Raw genomic sequence first — 26,103 nt, forward strand, 5'->3', positions numbered from 1 at the left:
AGCATGCTTACTATAAGGTTTTAAAATCAGACTTGTGTCATTGAAATGTCACACCATGCAAACCAGAGCAGTATACTTTAACATGCCGTAAGGGTGGAAGAAGTGGTTTTCTCTTTCTTAAGGTTAGCTGTTAAAAGAATTGGACATCAAATGTAGACTGGACTAGAATATTGCCTTTCTTAGTCTCTGTCTCTCTCTCTCACTCTATCTATCCTAGGCAACGGATACCTATAAATCTTAGAGAGACTGTTCAATCTCTTAACGTTATTCTAGAACCAAAGAGGCTAATACAGTGGGCTGTTCCACTCACTTTTAGACTCCACTGTTGTCACCACCTTTAGCACCTTTTTTATTTCTTCATGTGCTGTCTGTTTTATTCTGGTATTCTGAATAGTCACACATTGTTGGTGATTCAAATTTGTTCTGTCAGGTATTTCTGAAGACAAACTTTGTTCCTTAATAGAAGCTGTCTCATTTCTGGTTTACATGCCTTGGAATATATATTATGTATCTAAACTGCATATATAAGAGTCAATTCTCTTTCTTTACCATCTTCACTAATCAGGGATGCTGAACCATTTACGTAAGGAATTCCTGCATTCCTTGATTTCAGAACATTGATACTGTATATATATCCTATTCATTATTCATAATGTTCAAGACATTGATGTTGTATATCTATCTATATATGTATAGCATCCCTGTCATCTGTTCTCCACCTAGTATCTTTATGGAGTTGGCCTTAAGCGCTCTTTCCAAGGCCAAAAACACAGGCTCTATGGGACCAGATAACATCCCTGGATGTGTTCTAAATGAGTTAAGAGGAATTAGAAAAGCCCCTGAGTACTCTTTTCAATCACAGCATTAGCACAGGCTTCATCCCAACAGAATGGAAAACAGCTACCGTCATCCTTCCATAAGGGGGGCGCATCCATTGACCCTGGGAGCTACAGACCCATCAGCTTAACTAGCCTTACCTGCAAAGTCTTGGAGTGAATTATTGTGGACCTCATCAACAAAGACACAGGAAACCTCCAAATGCTTGATCCCACCCATTTTGGCTTTGTCAAAGGGAGATCATGCCTGTTAAACTTAGTGGACTTTTTTGAGAAAGTCACTAAAGCCTTAGATGGGGTAAATCAATGCATACAACCTACTTAGACTTAGCCAAGGCCTTTGACCCAGTTCCGTACTCAGGCATTATTGACAAACTCACCTAGGTGGGTATTAACCCTTATACTGTCAGGTGGGTTGCAAACTCACCTAGGTGGGTATTAACCCTTATACTGTCAGGTGGGTTGCAAACTGGCTCACTGACAACTCATACAATCAAAATAGGGGACACCACCTCCTCCAGTAGACCCATAACCAGTGGTGTTCCATAGGGATCAGTTCTGGGACCTCTGCTGTTCAGAATCTACTCCTCCAAAGTCCAGGAAAAAACTAAGGGCCTGTGACTGATAAAGTCTGCTGATGACTGCAAGCTGGGAGTTCTCATTGCATTCCCAAATTATGTCAACATCTTGCAAGAGAGAGTTACACGGACTAATGATTGGTGCCAAAGTCATGGTCTAAACCTCAATGCAAAAAGATGCATTATCATCCCATTCAGCAAGGATGATGTGCCTGCAAACTACCACATCAACAATAACACCCTAAGCATGCAGTCTGTGGTGAGGGACCTGGGCACCCATGTTGACAGCAGCCTTGCCTTTGATCAGCATGCCTCTACTGTGGTAAGAAGGACACTTTATATCACCCATCTCATAAGTAAGGGCATTGCCTCCAAAAAAAGGAGGTTATAACTCCCCTGTACTCTTCCCTCATCAGACATGTACTACAATATAATGCCCCTTTTGGTATGTACCTTTCCAGGCACCTGCTGTAACTGGAGAAACCGCAGAAGTTCCTTACAAAGAAAATTCAGTGTCTTCATCCCCTGTCATATGTGGACAGACTGAAATTACTGCAGCTATACTAATGTCTTACAGACTTCTCAGAGGAGACATGTGCCTCGCATATAAAGCTATCTCTGACCATGCCTTAATGGAAATGCTGCACATTTATAAATCTAATAGCACACGGGTCATTCATTCTAAGGACCTTAGCCTGGTATGCAACATCAGCAGAACTCGCTGGAGGGACAGATTTGTCTTCAAGAGTTTACCCCACCTTTGAAACAAGCTTCCTATTCATGTTAAGCAGAGTCCCTCTTTGACCCTATTTAAATATAAAGTGGACGGTTGGATGGGTAACTGGAAATTCACCCTAGGGGTTCCACCTGTGTCCCTCTTCTTGGACAGGGACGATAGGTGCTGATATCAGTAACTGCCTCAGGCAGACACTCGTGGGAACAAGGGCTGAAGTTGTCTAGGCTTGTCAGGGCCCTAGGGCCATTAGCCTAGTAACGTCCTATGATCCTATGTTCTGGTCCTACCTGTCTGTCTAATTCTGTACTTCATTTACTATCTCTGTTATGTCAAAGGACCTTGCCATTAAGCCAAAATCGTGTTTCCTGTTGAGAAGATCAAGCCAAAAGATAGTCTACGACTTTAAATTCCATAGTCCTTGCATCTCTATTGCACACCTCTTGCTGGGTAACTTGACCTTTTTCCATTCTCAGTCCAGTAGAAGAATAGCTGACTAGTACTTCTTCAAGGGTGTTTGCATTGCAGATCCTTACCTTGCAACCACTTGATTTTCACTGATGAGCTTCACTGTAGTCAGCTTCATTGGCAGAGAGGGATTAAACCCTGAGTATGATTTATTTATTTATTTATTTATTTAACATTTGTTTACCAGGATTATCTGATTGGACACAAGGTGTCATTTTTCAGCGGAGTCCTGGGGAGAAAAACTCCACAAGGTTACATAGTAATTTGGTGAAATTAGTTAACAAAGTTTAACACTGTTTATCAAACAATTAAAAAAGATTAACCAAATTTTAAAAAGTTTAATGTGTAATTTAGAAGAAAACTGTTACAAGATATGTAGGTGTATATACAAATAACTTCATAGAAGAAAAAGTATGATAGATAATTAAATGGAGTTAAATCTGCATAGGGTAGAGAATAAGACTGTGGAAACATGTTCTATAGGGGTGACTATGGATGGTAATAGCGTAGTAGAGGTGGGTTCAGGAGGGTCATTGCATTTACATAACTGATTTTCATAAAGTTGTGATTTAAGGTGTTCTTTGAATGTGGTAGAGTGGTTTTGTAGTCTGAGGTGTGGGGGTAGTGTGTTCCATATTTTTGCAACTTCATAAGGGAATAGAGATTCCCCTGAGCTATTTTAAATGGAATGACTTCTACTAGGGCTTTGTTACTGGATTGAAGTTCCCTATTGATACTATGGAAGTTTAGTAGGCCTGTTAGGGCAGGGGTTTTGTCAGGATGGTACAGTATTTGATGGGCTAAATTGAGTTGGTGGTAATAAAGTAGGTTAGGGAATTTTAACCAGTGTAGTTTATATTGGGATTGGCAGTAGTGAGAGTGTGATTTAGCACTGGTTTCAAACCTAGCTATTTTGTTGTAACATGTTGAGAATTTGTTAAGGTCAGTTTTATTTAGATTTATTAATACTGGAGATGTATAGAGTAGGGTTGATAGGAGATTAGGTCTGGCTATGGCAGTTCTGGAATCAGGGGTTAGGAAATTGTTGCTACGATAGAGGCAGTCTAGCTTTGTGTGGACTTTGGAGATGGTTAGGGATATGTGTTTATTGAATTTAAGTTGGTGGTCAATTGTAAGTCCTAGTAGTTTGGCCTCAGAAACAGGAGTTATGAGGGTCTTATTAGCTGAAAGAATGGAGAAGGTGGGACGTGGGGTCAAAAGGTATTTGTTGGGTTGAATAGCATTAGATGTGTTTTTTTAGGGTTTAATATTAGCTGCAAATTGTTTAGCCAGTTTTTTTATTTTTATGAAGGATTCTTGAGCTCGGATTTGTAGCAGCTGGAAATTGGGTGGAGAGCAGATCAGGGTAGTATCATCTGCGTATTGGATAATGTTGAACTTTGTGGTTGCTAAGTGGAGTAATTAAATCAAAAGGTGGTTCAGCAAAGTATTAGTTTAAAGGTGTGCACACTTATGCAACCAGATTCCCCTAACAGATTTGTTTGTTTTTCAATTGAAATGATTTATTGTGGTCTCATTTTTTTATATTACAGAAACCTGGCATTTTAACAGGGGTGTGTACACTTTTTATATCCAATTTGTGTGTGTGTGTGTGTGTGTGTGTGTGTGTGTGTGTGTGTGTGTGTGTGTGTGTATATATATATATACACACATACATATGTGTGTGTGTGTTAAAAATAATTTTAGAATCAAGAGGAGAGAAGAGTGAGGGGGTGTAGAATGTAAGGAGGTATGAGATTTTAGAAGAAAGGATAGGCTATAATGAAGTGTGTGTAGTACATAGAAAGGGTGAAGGTTGAAAATCTGTTAGATTGATAAGGTCTTGTTTGGGGAGGAAAACAAGAAATGATAAAGGTATATTGTTGTAGATAGTGGGATTCCCAATACATTGGGTATCATAGAATGTGGGGTATCTTTAGTTATGGTCAATGCTTATAGCAGTAGCAAGCCCATGTTTCTGTAACTTTTTTAAATTTTTTGTTGAATAGCTTTGTATTTGATTTAGCTGTTAGTTCCTTGAGGATGACGTTCCATAGTTTTGCTAAATTAACTGCATATAAATTGACATAATGATTATATGATTTAGCATTAAAGGTTTGGCTTAGATTCTGAGATCTGTGCTCTCTCTTAGGACTGTATTTTGTGATGATATTACTAATTACCTGGCATTTTAGTTTGAGTAGGAAGCTGTGTGCAGTTTTCAGTTGAATATTGTTTAGTGTGCATACACTTCTAGCCAGTGTGTTCGCTGGAGAGGTATATGCTGATTTGTTTGTTAAATAGTTTGGTAGCAAATTTTGTAGTTTTATTGTAACATCTTTCTAGTTTATTTAGAAGGTATTTGTGAAGATTTATTAAAACAGAAACAAAACAAAAAAAAAAAAAATATATATATATATATATATATATATATATATATATATATATATATATATATATATATATATATATGTAAATAGGCTTGAAAGTTAGATGTGCCTGAAGAGTTGGGTAGAACTCAGTTTTATATAACATGACTAGTTTTTGTTTGGTTTTGGCCACTGCTTAGTTTATATAATGGTCACGTTTAATGTGCTGATCTTTGATTACCCCAACTAGTTTGATTTGGTTAACTTGCATTAGAGTTGTTTTATTTGTTGACATGATTAGTTGTGGTATGTAATATCTCCATAATTACATTTTTTTCAGCTAATTTTGTCAGCTCAGCTATGTATTTGTATATTAAGACAATGATTAAGTAACATTTCTGCTATGATCCTGAACATTTTCTGTGTATAATCTAATTAAGTTTAAGATTAAATTAACTGTTGTTAAGCTTACCAGTTACATATATATTTTTATTGGGTTTGGTATTTATTAGAGGTTGTTAAGCTTCATATTTAAATCCACAAGAACAAAACAGTGTTTATTTATTTTGCATTAATCCTCCCAACATGGAATTTTTGACATGTATGTACAGTTCGAGTGCTTACAGTTAGAATTTTCTATTATTTCCTCTTCCTCAGACTAAGGTCTAGTGTTAGATTCTTTAAAGATTTTGTAGCTGTTGTCATCGGTTAAATTAAAAGTGCTGGATACTTACAAATCCAAAAACCTTAAAATGATTTATTAACTTTAGTTAGAAAAACAAGTTTCATGACAGCACCATAGCTAAGCCAGCAACCTTGATTTAAATTAATAGTAGGGAAACGTTTTGAGATAAAACATTGCAGAAGTAGCAGAGTTGTGTGACCAGAGGGAGGAGCCCAGCATTATCTTGGGCTGCAAACTAATCAAATGCAATTCAGAGCAGTTTTATTCTTAATAATGTTGCCAGCTAGGTTAACCATTTAATACTTTGATGATAAGAAATGTATATATGTTTTGTGCTTGTATACATTGTGAATATGTGAAATATATACACACACACACACACACACACACACACATATATATATATATATATATATATATATATATATATATATATATATATATATATATAAGCATTGCCACTTTAATAATGTATTGCTTTGTTGTTATACTTATCCCACAATGCATTTAATCTAGCTTGCCCTTTGCTGGTATGTTAGTAATGGGTAAAGAAGCTGTTATCATTGTCCCTGCTCTGGTGCCATTTTGTACAAAATTAAAATGTTTGTTTGCTAGTGCTGGTGTATCCTGACATTATTATTACTGTGATAACCTGTGATATGCATTGTATATATGATTTTTTGTTTAATGTTCCCTTATTTGTTATCTTGTTAATTTCATTGTTCTATCTTGGAGCTTATCTCCCCGGGCCTCTACTGAAAATGGACATGTATCCAGTTAGACTAGCCCAGTCAACAAATGTAAAATAAAAATAAAATAAATAAATAATAATATTAGCACTGACTGTAAACATGATTGAATATACAACCAGAGGATGCACATCCTGACAAATAGAATTATCCTACGTGTTGTATACACGTTAAGCATGTCCCGCAACTCCCCTTTATTCCAGCTGATATCTGTCAGTCATCTCCTAATCTTAGACCATGTTTAGGAATAGTCCTGAGCTATTTACATACCCAGAATCTTCATATTCTTACTGTACTTTCCTCTTCACGTGGTTGTATGTGTGTAGACATAATCACACTCATCTGATGTGCTGCATATGCTAGAAATATGAGTATTTTTCTTTCTATCATTCTATACATTTTGCATTCTCTGCATATTCTTTCATCCTTTGTGCTGCATACCAGCAATGTGTTTTTAAAATTCTGTGCAAGGGACTTTTGGCTAGTGCACACTTAATTTGTTGAACTGCAGACAATCTGTGGATATCTGCAAACGCTTGCCAAGTGTAAAATGTTCTTGATTTTTAACTTTTTGTTCATTGTGTAAAATCAGCATATATATTTTTGATGCCTAGGGTATGAATGGCTGAAGGAATTCAAAATGTAATATGTTTGCTGCATGATTTTTTTTCTGTCTTTGTGAGAGAGAGTGTGTGTGTGTGTGTGTGTTTGCATTTGTGTGTTCATATTTACATAAGAAAGTGTTTTTTACTGGTTGGACTGTAATTTGTCAAAACAACTTTTTCTATTAAAGTTGTTTAAACAGTTTGGTAGCATAACATTTTTATATGATTTTGTGTATGTGTAGAGATGAATCTAGTCTGCCTATTTTAATTAATTATGCACAAACTAATGGATGTTTCTGCAGGTGTAGTGTTGATCTAGTCACACTGCCACACGGACAAGTCAATTATCTGAACTTACCCCTGAGAAATGGGCAAGGAGTTGTCATAGTTCTCATCATTTTCACTCCATGTGCAGGAGTCTCTATATCAGACTTGTGTGCTTGCCCACTGGAAGATCCCACTGAGAAACAGCAACTCCTTCAGAGATATGTAAGTAACAGAAATGCTAAAAATTCTTTTTTTTTTTTTTTTTGGTTTGCATTTGTTTATTGTAAGAGTTTTGAAACAGTAACCTTTCTATTGCTTCCTGGAATATGCATTGCATTCATGCAGTCTATCAGCGAGATAAGAATATGTGTATATGGTATTGAAGCACTTGTAACACTTAATTGCATGCCATTGATGTCCATCTGTACAACTATAAAGATTTATTGTATGTTCATAATTTCTTCAGAAAATACTGTATGTGAACGTTTTACAGTTTTTAGGCAGCAGTAGTCAGTGCAGGTACTTTGGTGGAAGCCTAAATAAGTCTTTTATGAGTGCAAATCAGCTTTCCTTTGATAAATCATTCTTTTTGCCACCTTACTAAATTCTAGTTGTCCTAAGAGCCCATCTATAAAATGTACATCAAGCAAAAATATATGAAACTAGTAAGGATTTGGGGGAAAAAGTGAAACTGGTTCGGACACTTTTAAAGCTTTATGCATACTGCAATTTGTATATGCTCACTCTTTGCTTGTATTTTATTTTTTTGTTGTAAATAGCAATTTAGCACAGGCACTGTTTTGTATTCCCTCTTGCACACACAGACAACTATAAGATAATCCAGCAGAGTGAGTTTGATATCATTCTGCCATGGTTTAATGAGCAGAAACATGCTCTCAGTGACTGTAAATCAGTCACAGTGGTTTAAACTAGTCATGCCTGAAAACAGGCCTGTCACTGTCTAATGGACTCCAAAGCTCAATTAAAGCAGTAAGTAATAAACAAATAAATGAAGTGCCATAATTGGAATCTAGCCTGTTTTCAACCTTGGCTAAGTAGGATCACTGAAAACCCACTGTCTTGCAAGTTTCATATTTCTGTATGTCAGCATTTAATCACTGTAGCCACAGTGCTGCTGTTGTAGTTTAAGTAAAATCAGAGAACATATGCAAGTGACTGTAATGACAGGAAGTGAATATTGTACCATGAGAAAAAGCAAAAGCCATACTGATAAAATAAATAAATAAAATGCATGCATGCAGCTTTCTCATATCCTGAACAGACATGACTGTTTCCTTGGTTCAGGTCTGTTTTACTCATTCATTTTTGCTGTTAATTTAAATTTTATTTTAAGCTATTAAGTGATTTAATAAGTTAATCCAGTCTGTTTTACTCATTCATTTTTGCTGTTAATTTAAATTTTATTTTAAGCTATTAAGTGATTTAATAAGTTAATCCAGTTAATGTAAGTGACTTAACTTTTATTTAGGTAAAGAACAGGTGTTGTCCATGTTGCACTTCATGAATATAGCATTGCAACTTTCTAATCTGCATTTACATTTCAAACTTTGTACCTGCTGTTGTAAATGCCCTTGTTCTGATGTGAGGTATTGCCAGATATGCCAGGAGAAGTAGGGCAGTGGATGTGTAACATGCCAGCAAAGCTAGCTGAGTTTTGTAAAGAATTATTTGTCATGTGTATATCAAGCTGATTTGTTGAGTACTGGTGTTGAAAAATGTATTTGTACAGCTGCTTGTGTTAAAAAAGGACCAACAAGGGTCCTCCTGGAGAAAAAAGAAATATACCTGTATGTCAGACTGTACTGTTGAAATTAATATATTTTAACAGAAGTTTTTGAAATGGTTTTATAGCTTCCAGATGCTATAACACATCTTAGCAAAGCTCTATGTGTGTGTACTATGACATATATGTGCTAGATTCTGGTTCAGTTTTTAGTAAAGGGGATAGTGTAAAGACCAGAGTTGGAGACCAGATTTATGTGATATCATTCTGTAATCCAGCACTGAAATGATGTTTTAATACTAGATGAGACAGAAGTCTCAGGGCAGTCTGTTTGTGAAACCCTACAAGGAAGACCACATATCCACATCATCTTTCCTTATTCTAGTAAGTGAACTAGGGAACAGTAATTCTTTACATCATTCAGGAAAATGTAGTGAGATTAGTTAAGTATTGCTTTTTTGTATCTGTGAACCTTTCCATCCGTGTTATTTTTAATATTTCCTGTGACTAAAACTCTGGCATTTATTGTAAGTAGATATTTTGTATTTTCATATTCTTTTATTACTTATTATTAAATATGTTTAAATGTTTCATTATGACTGGTCTTTTAGGCAATACTTTAACATTTGGAGAGTACTTATATTTATGTGGTGACACTGTGGCCACTCCTGAACGCCTTGCTGTATTGGTTAAACATTACCATTGTAGTAGTATTAATCTTACGCAGTATAATTGGGTAACCTTGTAAGAGCCTTAGAGTAGCTGGCTTTAGAGTGTTCTGGTGGCAGTATATACCTTATAATCCGGGCAAGGGGCCATGGCTGTAAAATCTATGCCAGCCTTTCCCAAGTGTGTGTGTGTGTGTGTGTGTGTGTGTGTGTGTGTGTGTGTGTGTGAGTGTGTGAAAATCAAATCTCAAAGAATGTGTGTGCATCAGCTACTTGGGCAAGGACATAGAGTACTGGTTTCAAAGAGAGGGTAGTGGAGGACTTGGCTTGGTGCACTTGGCTGAGGACTGAACTCTAAAGCTGTGTCAGTGGGGAGCCTTATTTGGGCTCTGGGGAGGGAGAGAGAGGGAGACCCAGCCCCCTGACTGAATGTGTTCCCTGTGTGCTCTTAAGGGAAGTTGTGCTTGGTATAGAGAGCTGCATCCGGACATACTGTGTGTATCTATTTTTGTTCCAAATGAACTTCCCTCAACAGTGTCAGTGGTGAGGATTGATGCTTCTTGGTTATTGGCTCAGAGCAGGGAAGTCACAGACCTTACAAAGCATTATATTTTAAAAGGCTATATGATGAGAGCTGGCTCATTTCTTATAATGCATTAATGCATTGCAGAGCAGATTTGGATCTTGGAATAGCATATTTCACAAAGGATAGTTTCTTCGCAATATGTAAATACTTTTTGAAATGGTACTTGATACAAAAGATGTCTGTTTCAGTTTGAAAAAAAAATCTACATAGACAGAAATACACACTATGTATATAAACTACCTTGGGCAGGATCCTTTTGTTTCACATTCACTGGTATGCCATGCAGCCTGCATGTTTGTCCTGTTACTTGATGATGATGATATTTCAGGCATTGTGGTGCTTATGATTTCTATCAGTCTTTGAGTCTGTGTGAATACCCATTTGTTACTTCCGTAGTTAAATATGCATGCAGGCATCACCTTAATGAGTTGCAGAAGCCATACGTTTGGAGAATGTACAACACATCCTTTCAGGATATTTATTTATTATTTATTTGAAATTTGTTTACCAGGATAGTCTGATTGGGCCATTGCCCATTTTCAGCAGAGTCCAAGAAGCCCCAAAGGTTAGAAAGGATACAAAAGTACATAGCAAAAAAACATATACGTAAAATTAAGTCATTAAGTTGATAAAAATATCAGAGTATGTAAATGTCAACAAGTTTATACAATTATTACAAATTTCAAAAAAAAATTAAGTTATTCAACAAAACATTCACTGCAAATGCTAAGGTAATCGAGAATAGAAGATGAAGGTTCATTTGTGCTCAGGTACTTTAAATAGAAGATGAAGGTTCATTATTTACAAAAGCAGTATTTACAAAGTTTCATTCATGTGTATTGTTTAGTGTCTATTTAGAGGGGTTAAGGCCTTGTAGAGTGGGAGATTTCTTAGCCAGGAGTGGTTAAAAGGACTGATTAAGGACATATTTTAAAGCACTGAATCTGGAAAGGAAGTCATATTGCATGGAACACCTTGATTACATTCCATAACCAGATAAAAGAGAAGCTTGTTTAGTAACAATGTTAGATTCTATTTCATAATACAGAGTGATAGTGGGTAGTGTTGACTGACAAAGAATCGCAGCAGAAGATGAAACAAATGTAAAAGCTGTTAGACCTTCAGTCTTCCATACATATAAAACAAAAAGTGTAGCAGAGTGAAGGTCTAACATATTTTAATGGTGTTTGTTCTTCAGAGGGTCACTCTTTTTCTCCCTGCTGTGTTTGGCAGTGCTGTTTTGCTGGCATGTAAAGGCTTTGGAAGCCAGTAGAATACTTTGCTCTTCTACATCATTTTTTCCCTGTAACAGGTATAGACAGAGCAGATAAAGCTCTGTGCCCTGCAAAGAATTACGAACAGTTCTCTGATCACCACCCTTATTATGTGTTCTCGACATAGATGCCAACATTCATTTCTCAAGCTTTGCTCTCAAGATGAATCTCTTGGCATCTGTGTCTTCAACATATAAGTGTTTATGATCAGTCTGGGACCCTGTCATAAACCCCTGTGTTTTTGGAAGTCAAACTTTGATTTATTTTGGTGTGTTATTGACAGCATCCTAAAGTACAGTAGCAAAACACAAGATGTCTCATAGCATAGTACTGAGTATTGTGATAAATTAACAAACTGATTTCTTGGAAATAATTCAGACTCAACTTAGCTCTAAGCAGAATTGCATAGCAAACAGTAGACTGGCTAGACCTACAAAACCACCTAGCACTTTGACAGCTCAAACTTTTACGCCATGTAATCTATAACTCAAACAAATATCCAACCAAACACTTGCACAAATATGATTTAAGCAAGGGTAACTCTTCAGCATTACTAACAAGAAATAATCATGCTGGTGACCGTCTGTATTAGCAACACATAAAAATATACATATGCACAAATGCATTCTGTGCCATAAATTGCTGTTCCGTGTAGCCTATTTACCTAAACAATCATTGCAGCTTTTGCTATTCTTATAGTAAACTTTCTATCACCAATCATTTTTCTGTTACATACAGCCATCATAATTACATGCCCCAGAGTTTTCACATTTTTCCCTTATACTTAATACTAACTCTTCAGACTGATACTTCCTGCCTCTGTCTCTGTGCTTACCTAAACTCTGCAAACCCAATATTACATGTAAAGCAAACATCTCACACAATTTTACTGCATGTTATTTTAAACTCTACAAAGAATGCACCATTCTCTGCTTCATGTTAATTGCAAAGAATAAAATAATTTTACAAAATGTGTTTTATAAAAAATTACAGTATGTTGTATTTTTCTCATACTGTATTTCAGTCTTTCTGTATTTCTTTCAGAGTATAATATTTTTTTTGTTTTTGGAGGTTTTCTCCCTAGGATCTCATTGAAAATGGGATGTTTTGACTTGAGTCTGTCAGCCTATCTTGCTTATGAAAGAGAAAGAGGGGTTAAATTATAAAAAAAAAAAAAAAAATGCCAGGCCATTAGAGAACTAAACTGACTAGAATTTGCACATTACCTGCATTACACACAATTTACCTTTGCCCATAAACTCATTTATAAACCCAAGTTTTGCCCTTCCCTGAAAAATACCATTGAACCTTACATCCCATCCAAAAATCTATGATCTAACAGCAAACACCTACTTAAAGTATCAAAACCTAGTAAAAGAGCAGGTAGCTGCCTCTATTCCCATTCCATAAGTAAACTGTGGAACGCCCTCCCATCATCAGTTACAGAATTAGACAACATAATCTCCTTTAAAAGAAAACTAAAACAACATCTCACTTGATAACCCCAACTGCACATGCAACACATATCCACAGCCTCCTTAATCTAGCAAAACTGTTTCACATAGCAAATATACTTAAGTATATGTCATACTGTTACATCATATGATTTCTCCCTAATCTTTAGTATCCTAGTCCACACATCTATACAACTATCTTAATACACTTTCTATTCTCTTCACTTTCTACTTTTAATATTACCATTAAATACATGCCACCCATAATCTATATATTCCTAAAACCTAGCTATAAAATTCTAACTATATCTATCCTACCTTTAAGTAACTCTCTAATTCTACCTTCCCACTACACTTACCTTTCCCTTTTCCTACTCCTCCCCTCCCCCCAAGAAAAATTGAGCTGTATTGTTAAATATTTCTAACTGTATAATTTTCCTACATGCTAATGTTCCATTGTTACTGTATTGTGCCTTTTTACAACATATGTGCTGTTTAGATAGTTTTCTGTATAATTTCACTTGGTTTATTATCAAAATTTCGAACCGTACTCCATCGACTGTACTGTCGTCGAACACGGAAGTTCAAAAACGGTAATATCGATGTCAAAAAACAATCTAGAAACGGGTTTTAACATGGGTCGAGGTAGGTGTTCGGTATTATTCCGAACTACAAACATTTCCTCTACCTCGACCCATGTTAAAACCTGTTCCTAGATTGTTTTTTTGACATCAGTATTACCGTTTTTTAACTTCCGTGTTTGACGATAGTGCAGTCGACGGAGTACAGTTCGAAATTTTGATAGTAAACCTTTCACTTGCTTTATAAGTAATTGTTTCCTTACAAATTCATGTAATCATTTTCGTGTAACTTGGAGCTTTTCTCCTCGGGCCTCTGCTGAAAATGGGTCTCAAGCCCAGTGGACTTTCCTGGTCAACAAATGTTAATAATAATAATAATAATAAAAGGTCAGCGTGTCAGACATGCTTTAATTCCTTTTGTGATCATCAGAATGTTCTAACTGAATTTTGATCCATGATGTAAGTAATTCTTGCTACAGCTGATTGCATTTGTTAACCCTAGAGGCTTGTTGAAATAAAAAAATGTAGAAAAAAGAAGAGCCAGGCATCAGAGTAGCACATCTAATAAAAATTTTGCTACATAGGAAAATGTCCACTCAGCCAAATTCTGATGAGCAAATTAATTGCACACATAATATTATGCAAAATCAAATTAGCATCATCTTGTATATATTTTGTATTTTTTAATAAAGTTGCCCTAAGCCCCCTTTCCTTCTATCTCTAGCCACAGCTCCCACATTCACTTTCTACCTGCTCTGGCGCACTGACATCTCCAGATCAATGTATTTCTCAGCACTTGCATCTAGCTGTCTTTTCTCCATTTTTCATGTATGGATCTTGAATAAAATATGGGAAGACTGGAAGAATCTTCACCCTTATAACCCCTACCTTTGCCCTTGGAAAGTGCCCTTCTGTCCAGTTGCTTCTTAATGTTAACATGTGTTTTCTTTATTTGTTGCTGGTGAACCTTCTAACCCTGACACCACTACCAGGCCCGAGTGTCTCATGCCACATTAACGGGCAGTAATAATAATGCACTTTACCATCTTCTGTCTTGTACAATGGAATTCTCATCAATTTGTCTTTATGGTAATTGAGCCCTATCTTCTCCAAAATCTGACCATTATTCACAACACACATTGGAGCAGCCCTTTACGTATCTGTTCAACATTATGCAGGCAGATGTGAATACACATTGAATACTTTCTGTAAGTCTCACTATTGTCTTCCTGATTCTTTCATGCGTTCACTTTTCCTGTTGAGATCTCCATCAGCAATAAGTATAAGTTTGATAAGGGGAAGAATCCTTCTTTTTTTACCCTGTCCTTTGCAGACTTCCATTGTTTCCTCCTCATTCACTAATATTATCAAACTCAGAAACTCATATATGGCTACTAATCTCCCTGCCCATGAACTCGTTCACGATATTCCTAATTATTAAAGGCCTTTTTAATATTTATAATCCTACCAACACCTCTATTCTTTCTCTTTCTCCCCACCCAGTGCAATTTCGGAATAAGGATTGGCTGTAAGGACTGGGTTGGTCAGGCTTGGGTGAGATGTGTGGAGGGACATGCGCCACAGCTGGTTGAGGTGTTACCTCTCTTCATGCCCTCCCCATGCAACTAAAACTTCACCTATCAAATCAATGTATCTGGTCCTGTGTACCTCCAAGATAAATGCCAGTGTTACTTTCAGCGTGCTGTATCATCAAACCCTTTCACTTCATTCAGAATCCTATGCCCACCACAACTAGTCTTCACCAGTACCAGGATAGTTTACTAGATTCTCCTCACCATATACATAGTTTTGTGACACTGCTTACCCCCACCTCTATACTTTTAACATAAACCTTATGATAGCCACATTTATAATTGTATCTGTGCCTACTTTATGCCCTAACAGTTAACTACAATATTAACATTTTCTGCCCTCTTTAGTTCCTTCCCTCAACTCCATTTCTTTGCATTTCTAAGCACTAATCACATTATTATCTACTTGAGAAACTGACAATATACCTCTTCAGATGCACAGTGTTCAACATATGCTAATGCAGAAGTATATTTTATACTGCAATAGTTACCTTTATTGCATGTGTAATCTATTTAGCTAATGTATGTGTAATGTTAATTTATTGTTCATGTATACTACTGAATTTCTGTTTGAAAATGTTTGTAATATGTCGGTGCTGTTCTTCTAGAGCCTCCATTGAAAAGAGTTGTTTTGGGTAAACCCAGTCAGACAAACCTGATAAACAAAAGCAAAATAAATAAAAAAAGTTGTCTGTAATCCAGATGATCACATAAACTGTTATGTTTTTATTCATCCATATTCTTTTTTTTTTAATAATTTGTGTGCCTGCTAATCATCTAGCCACTGTTGCAACTATGCCCATTTATTCCCCATCATTGAGGTGACCGCCAGTAGTACCATGGCAATCATCCCAGCAGCTTTGAGAGTTTTGTCTGCTTTCTTGCCCTGATCTTCTACATGTTGGCTGATGCACACATGTAGATGCTAAGGCTTTCTATGCCTTCCTTTGTGAGCATGTTAATTTATGTACATGCCCAATGAAGGTTGCCCTGCATCTGCAGCTTGACAGAGCCAAGTGATTATCCCATGACTGATGTGCTACATGCTATGCACCTCTCTTTTCTGCAGCTGCCAACATTGTAGTAGATCAGACCTCCTGCCCCCCTGCACATGCACAATGGATGAGTCATTGCTGGTCACTGACTACCACCCTCACTCATTGGTTTGTCCAGCACCTAGCATGATAGTCAGTCTTTAGTCATCTAGATCACAGTCAGGGCATTATTTCTGTCTGTACCACAGTGCTGGCTATCTGTCCATATTCCTTCATCCCTTACATCATCCTATAGTCATACTTGTGTCTCTGCAGTACATCTCCAAACTCACTCCCTCTCTCCAATTCACTCTAATAAGTGATAATCCTTCATAAAAGCACCACACACTTCCACAGCCACTTATGATCCACTACACACTTCATTCATCTCTGAAAATTATCTGTCACCATTGCCTTTCTCTCATCCTTGAGTTCTCAAACAAGCAGCTTCCGTGCCCTCTCTTCTTGCCTCCACCATAATCCTTCCTTCTTCCTGTGTTTGCATGAGGTAATGAGCTACAGCTCCTCACATCTCTTCATTTCTTCTATAAGCTCTTCATTCTTGCACACATTTGATTTTAGCCATCTTACTTGCACCCTCCTTTCTTCACCCTTTCAGGTTTTCATATAGTGTCTATTTTCCTTATTCATTTTTCTTCCATAGTTCTGTCTTACCATTTAACTTCAAGGCTACCTACAGCTTATTGTTGATCAATATCCACATATTTCTGATTTTGCAGCATAATTTATCTTACTGTTGCTTTCATCCATTTATGTTGCTCCTGTGCTTTAAGCTTGTGCAAACTTAAGCTTATGCACTTCACTCTGGCCATGTTTCTTTTTTCACATTCTAATATACCTCCACCCTCACTATTCCATGATCTGGCTTGCATGTACAGTGCTTATGAGAGGCAGCGGTACAGTGACTGTCATATTAGTTGCTTGTAGGATATATTTCCCCATTGTCTGGCCCTGGAATTATGTCAAGCCTGCAAACTTGTCAAGCCTGCAAACTTTGCATCTAATGCTGCCTTTTTGTGCCTTGCTACAGGGAAGCCATCTACCTGGAGTACTTCTATGGCAAAGAGTGCAGGCACTGAATCACTTAGTCCTACCTTTTCTCCAGATGACATGAATCCAGTTTAACAGCAGTGCAGTGGGTATGCTTTACCTGTACACTGGCAGGCCAAATCTAGGCTTTTACCGGCGTCTTCTATTTCTTACCTCCATTAGTAAGGTTCCATTGCCATTACTTACCATAAAATCCAACAATGGAACTGTAATTTCCCCAGAACCTACTACTAAGCTACTAGGTGTATTAATCGACATCAGTCTGTATGTATCTGTGGAGCTTTTCTCCCCAGGCCTCTGCTGAAAATGGACCAAAATCCAGTCTGACTCTCCCGGTTAACAAATGTAAAATAAAATAAATAAATAATAATAAATAGCTTCATGATAAAGCTGATGTCATCTTTTTTATGTGATTCTTGCATTGCTGATGCTGAGAAAAGCTTGATGGCTTGATTCAAGATGGAATTTGTAATAAAGACAAAATTAGACCCCCACCCCCCAGTATATGATACGTTCTGGATTATGGTGGTAAATGTCTTTTCTGCTATTTGATTATGTTGCCTCACAGATCTTCTTTGGCCTGCTTTATGCTAACCTCAGATTACTGTCAGATTACCCCATCTGCATTCTGCATTATACTGCCCTTAAAATTATTACAGTATGGTAAGAATTGTGCTTGACTTCTGTTGCATTAAATATTTTTGGTGCTCATCCCTTCCCGAGTAGATCTCTACTTGTCGATGAAAATGCAACCTTGGTGTGTATAGCTACCTATGTATTGTCATTCCCTTTGTGCTGTGTTATCTTAATTTATTGCATAGAGAGTTGATAAGACTTTATCTGGAATACTGTCTTTAAACTTGGAAATGTTATCCTTTATGTTCACAGAATGTAGACAGTTTGGTAGAGGACATCTAAGTTGTCATAGTTTCGGGATAAGAAAATTGTGTATGTATGCATGTGTGTTTTTTAAAAACATTTTATTGAAATTTTATATACAGGAAAAAAACATGGTAACATAATAAAACAAATGTCTGCACTGAGTCTTACTATGTACATTACCAGGATTCATTAAACAGCCAAACAGTATAACCTGATCATCAAGCAGAGATTAAAATTTCAAACCACAACAAGGAAACCACTTGCTGCTTGAAACTACGCGTTTATTGAGTCAAAACACAAGGTTTAGCCCTTTCATTCCACTGGTAGGAACTTAATCAGAACAATATTAAAACACAAAACAACTATTTAAATATACTACTACTACAACCAATGAGAATCAAATTAAAATTCACATGAATGTATAAAAAGAAATCACATGACTGTATAAAAAGAGAATCGCATAACTGTATAAAATACTTCCACTAAATAACATAATTCTTAAGTTTTAAAACTGGTGCAAGTGAGCACCCATTTATTTATTTATTATTTATTATTGTTTGTTAACTGGGTTAGTCCAGCTGGGCTTGTGGCCCATTTTCAGTGGAGACCCGAGGAGAAAAGCTCCGGTACATAGTATATAATGCAGAAATTTGCAACATTACAATATTTAAAGTACACAAATTTGTAAACTTACAAACATACAAAAAGCCCCGGTACATATTATAAAATGCAGACATTTGTAACATTTCAAAAATATATAAAGTACAGAAATTTGCAAAACTTACAAACATATGAAAGACAGAATTAGAGAAAGTTGATCCATAACTGGTAGATGATGTGAGTTGTATATGTCATAATTAGTCTGTACAGGAATAACAGTTTTACAATAGTTTATACACTGTTTAGCAATGAAGAGGATGTCAGTTGGGAAATATGAGTAAGATAGGCCAGAGGCTCACATGCAAAAAGTTTGAAAAGATGTACAAAGAAAGACCTATGACATTTTGTTAAGTCTGGCAAAGGAACGATGATTTAGGTGTAGAGTTAGTGGTGTGGGTGATTTTTTTTTTTTCCCTTTTTAGGTGGGAGCGTGTGAAGGACATTCCTGTTTGGAGGATAGATGGGAGAGAAGCATGGATTTGAAGTTGTTGTGGTTTAGTATGTTACGTAGTGGTGGGGGGAGAGTGTTCCATAGTTTGGCTATGGTGTGGGACAGTAATAGTTGGCCAGGTGGGTGCAGGGGTTTGTGTACATGTAGGAAGTTTTGGCCTTTGGATCTAAGGGTGTGACTAGGTGTGTAGGGTGTTAGAGATTTGGCAAGAGAGGGGCATTCTGTTGGTTTGAAGATGCGTTTGTGGGCAGCTGTAAGTTGTAGGTATTTTAGGTGGTTGTGAAGTTCTAGCCAGTTTAGGGTGTTTAGGGAGTGGCAGTGATGGGAAGAGTTCTTAGAATTGGTAGCAAATTTGCAGATTTTGTTGTAACAAGCTTCGAGTTTAGAACGGAGGCTGAGTTGTAGGTTGGAGAATAGGGTAGCATTGTACAAGAGAGAGGGGAGAAGGAAGGTAGATGCGAGGGTTTGACGGGAGGAGGGAGTAAGGTAGCAGTTGTGTCTGTAGAGGAGACCGATTTTCTGGTAGGTGTTTTTGATTGCAGAGAGGATGCGGGAGTCGAATTTTAGGTTATCATCAATGGTAATGCCAAGTAGCTTGGTACTGGGAATGATTTCCAGAGGAGTGTTATTGTGGCTTATGATGGAAAATTGGTCTCTGTTGAATTGGGAGGTTTTCTTGGGAGTGAAAATCATTAGTTTTGTTTTGTTAGCATTTAGGGCTAGGTGATGGGATTGCATCCATGATTCTGTTTTGGAGAAGGCAATTTGGTTAGTGAGTAGAAGTTTGGAGGGGCAGGAGGCAGAGCAGATGATGGTGGAGTCATCAGCGTATTGGATGATTGAGGCATCAGGGATGGAGTGGTGGAAGTTGTTGATGAATATGTTAAAGAGGAGTGGGCCTAGTACTGATCCTTGAGGGACTCCTGTGGGTATAGGTAAGAAAGGGGAGGTTGATTCTTTCCATTGCACAGCCTGTTGGCACATGGAAAGGTAGCTGGAGAACCAGGCTAAGGTTGAGGGAGACAGGTGCAAGTGAGAGAGCTGGGATAGGAGTAGGGGATGGGAGATTGTGTCGAATGCTTTTGAGAGGTCAAGAAATAGGGAAGATACATATTTGCCGCTATCACGTGCTAGGTTCACTGTTTCAAGGAAGGAAAGGAGGGCTGTCATGGTGCTGTGGCCAGGGCGGAAGCCATGCTGGGTGGGAGAGAGAGGAGTTTGTGTTGGGTTAGGTAGGGCATGAGCTGGGAGTGGATGTTTTTTTTTCTAGAATTTTAGAGAGAGGTGAGAGTATAGCTATGGGTCTGAAGTTGGTAGTGTCAGTGTTTTTACTGCCTTTGTGCAGAGGGATTATGAATGCTTGTCACTAGATGGTTGGTACATGGGATTCCTGAATGGATCTATTTATGAGAATGGATATGGGATAAGCTATTGATTCAGCTGATAGTTGAAGGAAATTTTCTGGAAGGTTGTCAGGGGCATTGCGGCATGGTTTTAGCTTTTGGAGTAGTCTTTTTATAGTGTTGGTGGAGACAGGTTTAAGGGAGAACAGGGGGGGAGGAGGAGGGTGAGAGGGGGGATTTGGGGGTGGGGTGAGGGGGTTGCATTGGTGGGTGGTTTGGGGAAGGTGGAGGATACTTTAGCTATGCAATCAATGAAAAATGTGTTGAATTTAGTGGCTGTTTCAAGGCTTGAGAGGTTAGGGTGGGGCAGGGGTTGGTATTATTACCGGGGTTGAGTATTGAGGAGTTGGAGGTCCAGAATTTCTTTGGGTTGTTTGAGTGTTCGGATTGCAGATTGCAGTAGTAGTTTTTGCGATCTTTTGTTATTGATTTTTTGGCTAGGTTACGTAGATGTTTATATTCTTGGTGGATGCTGTTTTTTTTTTTGTTTTTGGTAGAGTTTCCAATTTTTGTTTCATTGAATCATTATCAGTTTAGTTTCTTGGGATAGCCAGGGGCAGGGATTAGTTTTGATGCATTTGGTTTGGAGAGGGGCTAGTTTATCAAGTAAGGTAAGGAAAGTATGGTTAAAATATGAGACATCATTATCTAGTGGAAGGATTTTTAGTGAAGACCATCATTTAAACCAGGTGCAGACATGGCATCCAAATGGATTTACCACTTTAATTCTTGTTGAGTTTAATGCTTGAATTTTGAATGTTTATTTAGCTTGGAATTCTCTTAATCAAGACGAAAGCCCTTATTTGTTTTATAAAATAAATGGAGGTGTGTGTTTGCAGTGACCAACATGCATCCATGTATCCTTTATTCATTAAAAGTTTAACTTGACATCAGCTCAAAATATTTTAAATTATTTTTTTATATTTGTTAGTGAAGAATCAATATTACCTATTAACATTGTATGCTGAACAATTAACTGAACTTTCAAAGAATATCAATTATTTATTTTAAATCCTGCTGTGATGCCCCCTGTACTGGCCCAGTAATCAAGGAGCCTCAATCCTCACCACTGCCAACAGTGGGGGATGTGCATACTGGAAGGATGACAAGTACACACACACAGTAAAGTGCAATTTCCCTTAAGAGCACACAAAGATCACAGTCAGTCTGAGTCTGGTTTCTCCCGATCCCCATTAAGACTTCCCACTGGCAGAGCTATAGGGTTGAGATCTCAGCTGAGTGGCCAAGCGAAAACCTTCATCACCCTCTCTGTCCAACCAGTGCTTTGTGTCCCTGCCCAAGTAGCTGACATCACCCTCTCTGTCCAACCAGTGCTTTGTGTCCCTGCCCAAGTAGCTGACACACACACACTTTGAGATTTGATTAATATACAAACACACACACACACACACACACACACACACACACACACACACACACACACACACCTGGGAAAGGCTGGCACAGGTTTATTAGCTGTGCCCCTTCTGCCCAGACTGTAAGGTAGTTCTGACTGCCACCAGACAACTCTTTATCAGCTACTACTTAAGGCCCTTAACAAAGGGTGTCCAATCCTACTGTGCAATGTTACTATTACCCCAAATGGTAGTCTGACCAAGAGCAAGGCTACTTAGGAGTGGTCTGTACAGTGTCACCATATAGATATGCAAGTACACTAAGAGCTTAAATATCTCTAAAACAGACCAGCCACAATTAAAAGGTTTAAATATGTTTAATATTTAATAAAAGAACAAGACAATAGTAAATATGTAATCACAGTGACTTCAGATTTTAGAATCACAGGAAATATTTAAAACAACATTGCAGGACAGTCTCACATAAATAAATAAAACATCTAAGCTGTACTGTACTATACTACTGTGCTATATTCCTGTCTGAATCTAAAAGAGTTACTACGTCCTAAAAACCTACTTACAGAACAACACGTAGGCAGAAGTACAGAAGGTAGTGATGAGTAGATGTTCTTGCTAGGTCAAAGACATAATACAAAATGCCCAGTCTCTGTCTGAGTTCATAAATTAATAACAAATATTACTTCTGAGTTATCTTGGATGACATCACTTTTTGTCACCTGACTTTAGTTCCCAAGCTAAACCACCAGTGTATTATTTGACATCTCCTTGTGAAAAATACATATCCTTCAGATGTTTGCTCAGAGCTGTGCAGTTGCTAGAAAGTCATAAAGCAGTAAAACACTTGTGAATCTCAAACCTAGTAATTACTTCTCTTCTAAGACAATACAAAAACTTGTAGCTCTAGACATTGTCTCTGCTACTGAACTGAAACTGAGAGATAACTTGTATAGCACAATCATAAAACAATTTAATTTCAACTTATTTTCTTGAGGTTTTGCAAGTTGACCCTCTATATGTTCATAGACATTTACACAATTATAATAGTGTATCTACATTTCTAGTCTAAGCCAGCAGGCATACTGTGGTTACATTTTAGCTCAGTACTTTACACCTTTAGACATACTTTTGTATGAATCATATCAGTATTCACAAATGACAGAATTATTTACAAAATTCTAGATAGCTGGGCTGGCAGTATTAACTTTTGTAACACCTACTATACTGTTGATGAGTTTTATGTAATTTACTAGAGACTCAATTGCCAAAGCATACAATAAAGGAAGGCAGGGACAACTTTGTATTGTGCCCTTACTTGCCTTTATTGACTGAGAAATAAAATAAAAATCAAAGCTACAATCATACCACAAGCTAATCACCCTAGACATCCACATCCCACCCCACTCCCCATTAGGGAAACCACCGTAAAAAAATTTTCCAAAGCAAACTTCACGCTTCTTAAGACGGAAGTGGCAAACTTCACGACACCCATGCTGATGGACAAGAGAGGTACGACTGCTGAATCCTATACAAATATACTTTATAAGCACTTACATGAGTGCATGGATCGTGCAATCCCTAATGGACCCAAGATGCTATCCTCCAAAAAAAGGAAGCCAATCTGGTGATCCCCTGCCATAAACAAATTCTACAACAGAAGAAAGAAACTGTTGCAAAAAAAGAGTAAAATCCCATGATTGGAGGAACTCCCTGGTCAGCCTCAGTAAGAAGGTGAGATCCCTCATAAAATCCTCCAAAGCTAGTTACGAAAAAAAAATCGCCACTGATTCTAAAGACAACCACAAACCATTCTATAGCTATGTCAAGAATCTCAATGGCAACCCTCAGATCTGCTCTGAGTTACAGCACAATGACACTAAATATACAGAACCAACTGATATTACCAACATCCTGGCAGATAGTTTCATTGCTAACTTTACCCCTCTCTCACACCCGAAAGGGCCCATCTCTATACCGGAAGAATGCAAAGTTCCTGTAATCATGGCTGCACAGGTAGAAAACACTCTCCAAAGCCAAGAACACAGCATCCATGGGAAATGATCACATCCCAGGCTGCGTTCTGCACGAACTACAGAACGAACTGGCACCCCACCTAGGTACCATGTTCAATCATAGCCTCACCTCAAGCTTTGTGCCCACTGAATGGCATACAGCAATGGTTATCCCACTCCACAAAGGGGGAGCCAAGTCATACCCCAGGAACTACCACCCCATTAGCCTGACGAGCCTGGTCTGCAAGGCTGTGGAACATATAATCATGGAACTTATAAACAATGACATTGGTAATCTCCAAACTCTGGACCCTACCCAGTTCGGGTTTGTAAAAGGCAAGTCATGTCTCCTAAACCTGATAGATTTCTTTGAAGCAGTCACCAAAGCCATAGATGAGGGTAAGGTGGTTCACGCAGCCTATCTTGATCTCGCCAAGGCTTTCAACACCATCCCCCACTCTGGAATTATAGATAAACTCACTAAACTAGGTATAAATCCCTATGTCACAAGATGGGTTGCTGACTGGCTCATTGACACAACCCACACCGTGAAAGTAGTAGACTCTAAATCCAGCTTCAGACCAATGACAAGTGGAGTATCACAGGGTTCAGTCCTGGGTCCTCTCCTGTTTGTTATCTACTTCTATGAAGTACAGGCTAACACAGAAGGTCTTTGGCTAACAAAGTTTTGCAGATGACTGCAAACTAGGAGCCATAATCAAAACTCCTAACGATGTGGACATCCTACAGAAGGGCCTCACTGAGACAGATGCCTGGTGTCAAAGCCATGGCCTTAAGCTCAATGCCAAAAAGTGCATTGTCATCCCTTTTGGTAAAAACTCTGTACCCATGAGTTACCACATAGGTGGTAGTCTACTTAACACCGAAAGTGTGATAAGAGACCTTGGGACAGAGGTGTACAGTAGTCTCTCCTATCACCACAGTAGTCAGGAAATCCTTCTGCGTGGCACACCTCACCACAAAAGGTTTCTCATCCAGGAAAAAAGAGGTCATTGTTCCCCTCTACTCATCACTCATTAAACCCATTATAGAGTACAATGCCCCTTTTGGTATGTCCCTCACAAGACATCTACAACAACTGGAAAAGCCGCAGAAATACCTCACAAAGAGGATCACCGGCCTCAAACAGATGCTCTACGCAGACTGTCTCAAACAAACTCCAGCTTTACTCCGTCACATATCGCCTACTCAGAGGCGATCTCTGCCTAACATACAAAGCTGTGTCAAACCCAGAGCTATTGGACATGCTCCACTTAAAGAAATCCCAATCCCTTCGAGCCACACGCTCTAGGGACCTCAACCTTGTCACCACAATAAACAGAACATGCCGGAGGGATAGATTCCTGTCCCAGAGACTTCCCATACTCTGGAACAAACAACCTATCTATATCAAACAAACCTCCTCATTAGCACTCTTCAAGAAAAATCTTGATGATTGAATGGGAGATAGGAAATTCACGGGATCACTTCTGTGGCTCTGCTCAACAGGGGCACAGGAAAATAATTTTCTTCGGTGGCGAAAGCCAGGGTACCATTTGGCTAGGCTTATATAGGCCCTAGGGCCAATAGCCTAGTACCTACCTATGAACCTACAGTTTAATCATATTTATCAAAATCCATTCTTATTTGTTAATAAAATATATAAAATTACTTGGAAACCTGTATATTTTTAATAATTTAGGTAAATAAGATCAATTTACTGGCTTTGTCTAGATCCAAGCTAATTATGCCTAGTTCTTGTTTATGATTATTAGCATAATCAATTAAAATAATTACTGTTTTGATGTTATCTGGTGTTTACCTATTTAGTGTATCTGTCTCTCTCTCTCTCTCTATATATATATATATATATATATATATATATATATATAGATATGTGTGTGTGTATGTGTATATATGTGTGTATTTATGTATGCGCGCACACACACACACACACACACACACACACACACACACACACACACACACACACTGTAAAAAAGGAGATGAAGGTCATAATGAAATGTT

General features: G+C 37.8%; 1 protein-coding gene across 1 annotated transcript in view; it reads left to right on the top strand.

Moving 5' to 3' along the window:
* Positions 1 to 26,103, top strand: part of MCTP2 (multiple C2 and transmembrane domain containing 2) — a 2,216,888-nt gene that overhangs the window by 1,198,797 nt on the left and 991,988 nt on the right. Inside the window, exon 10 of the mRNA XM_044081878.1 lies at positions 7,326 to 7,512. Within this exon, the coding sequence (XP_043937813.1) occupies positions 7,326 to 7,512 (187 nt within the window). The remainder of the gene's footprint in view (positions 1 to 7,325; positions 7,513 to 26,103) is intronic.

Source organism: Protopterus annectens, chromosome 8.part1, assembly GCF_019279795.1.
Source record: "Protopterus annectens isolate FY-2018-M chromosome 8.part1, PAN1.0, whole genome shotgun sequence".
NCBI lineage: Eukaryota > Metazoa > Chordata > Ceratodontiformes > Protopteridae > Protopterus > Protopterus annectens.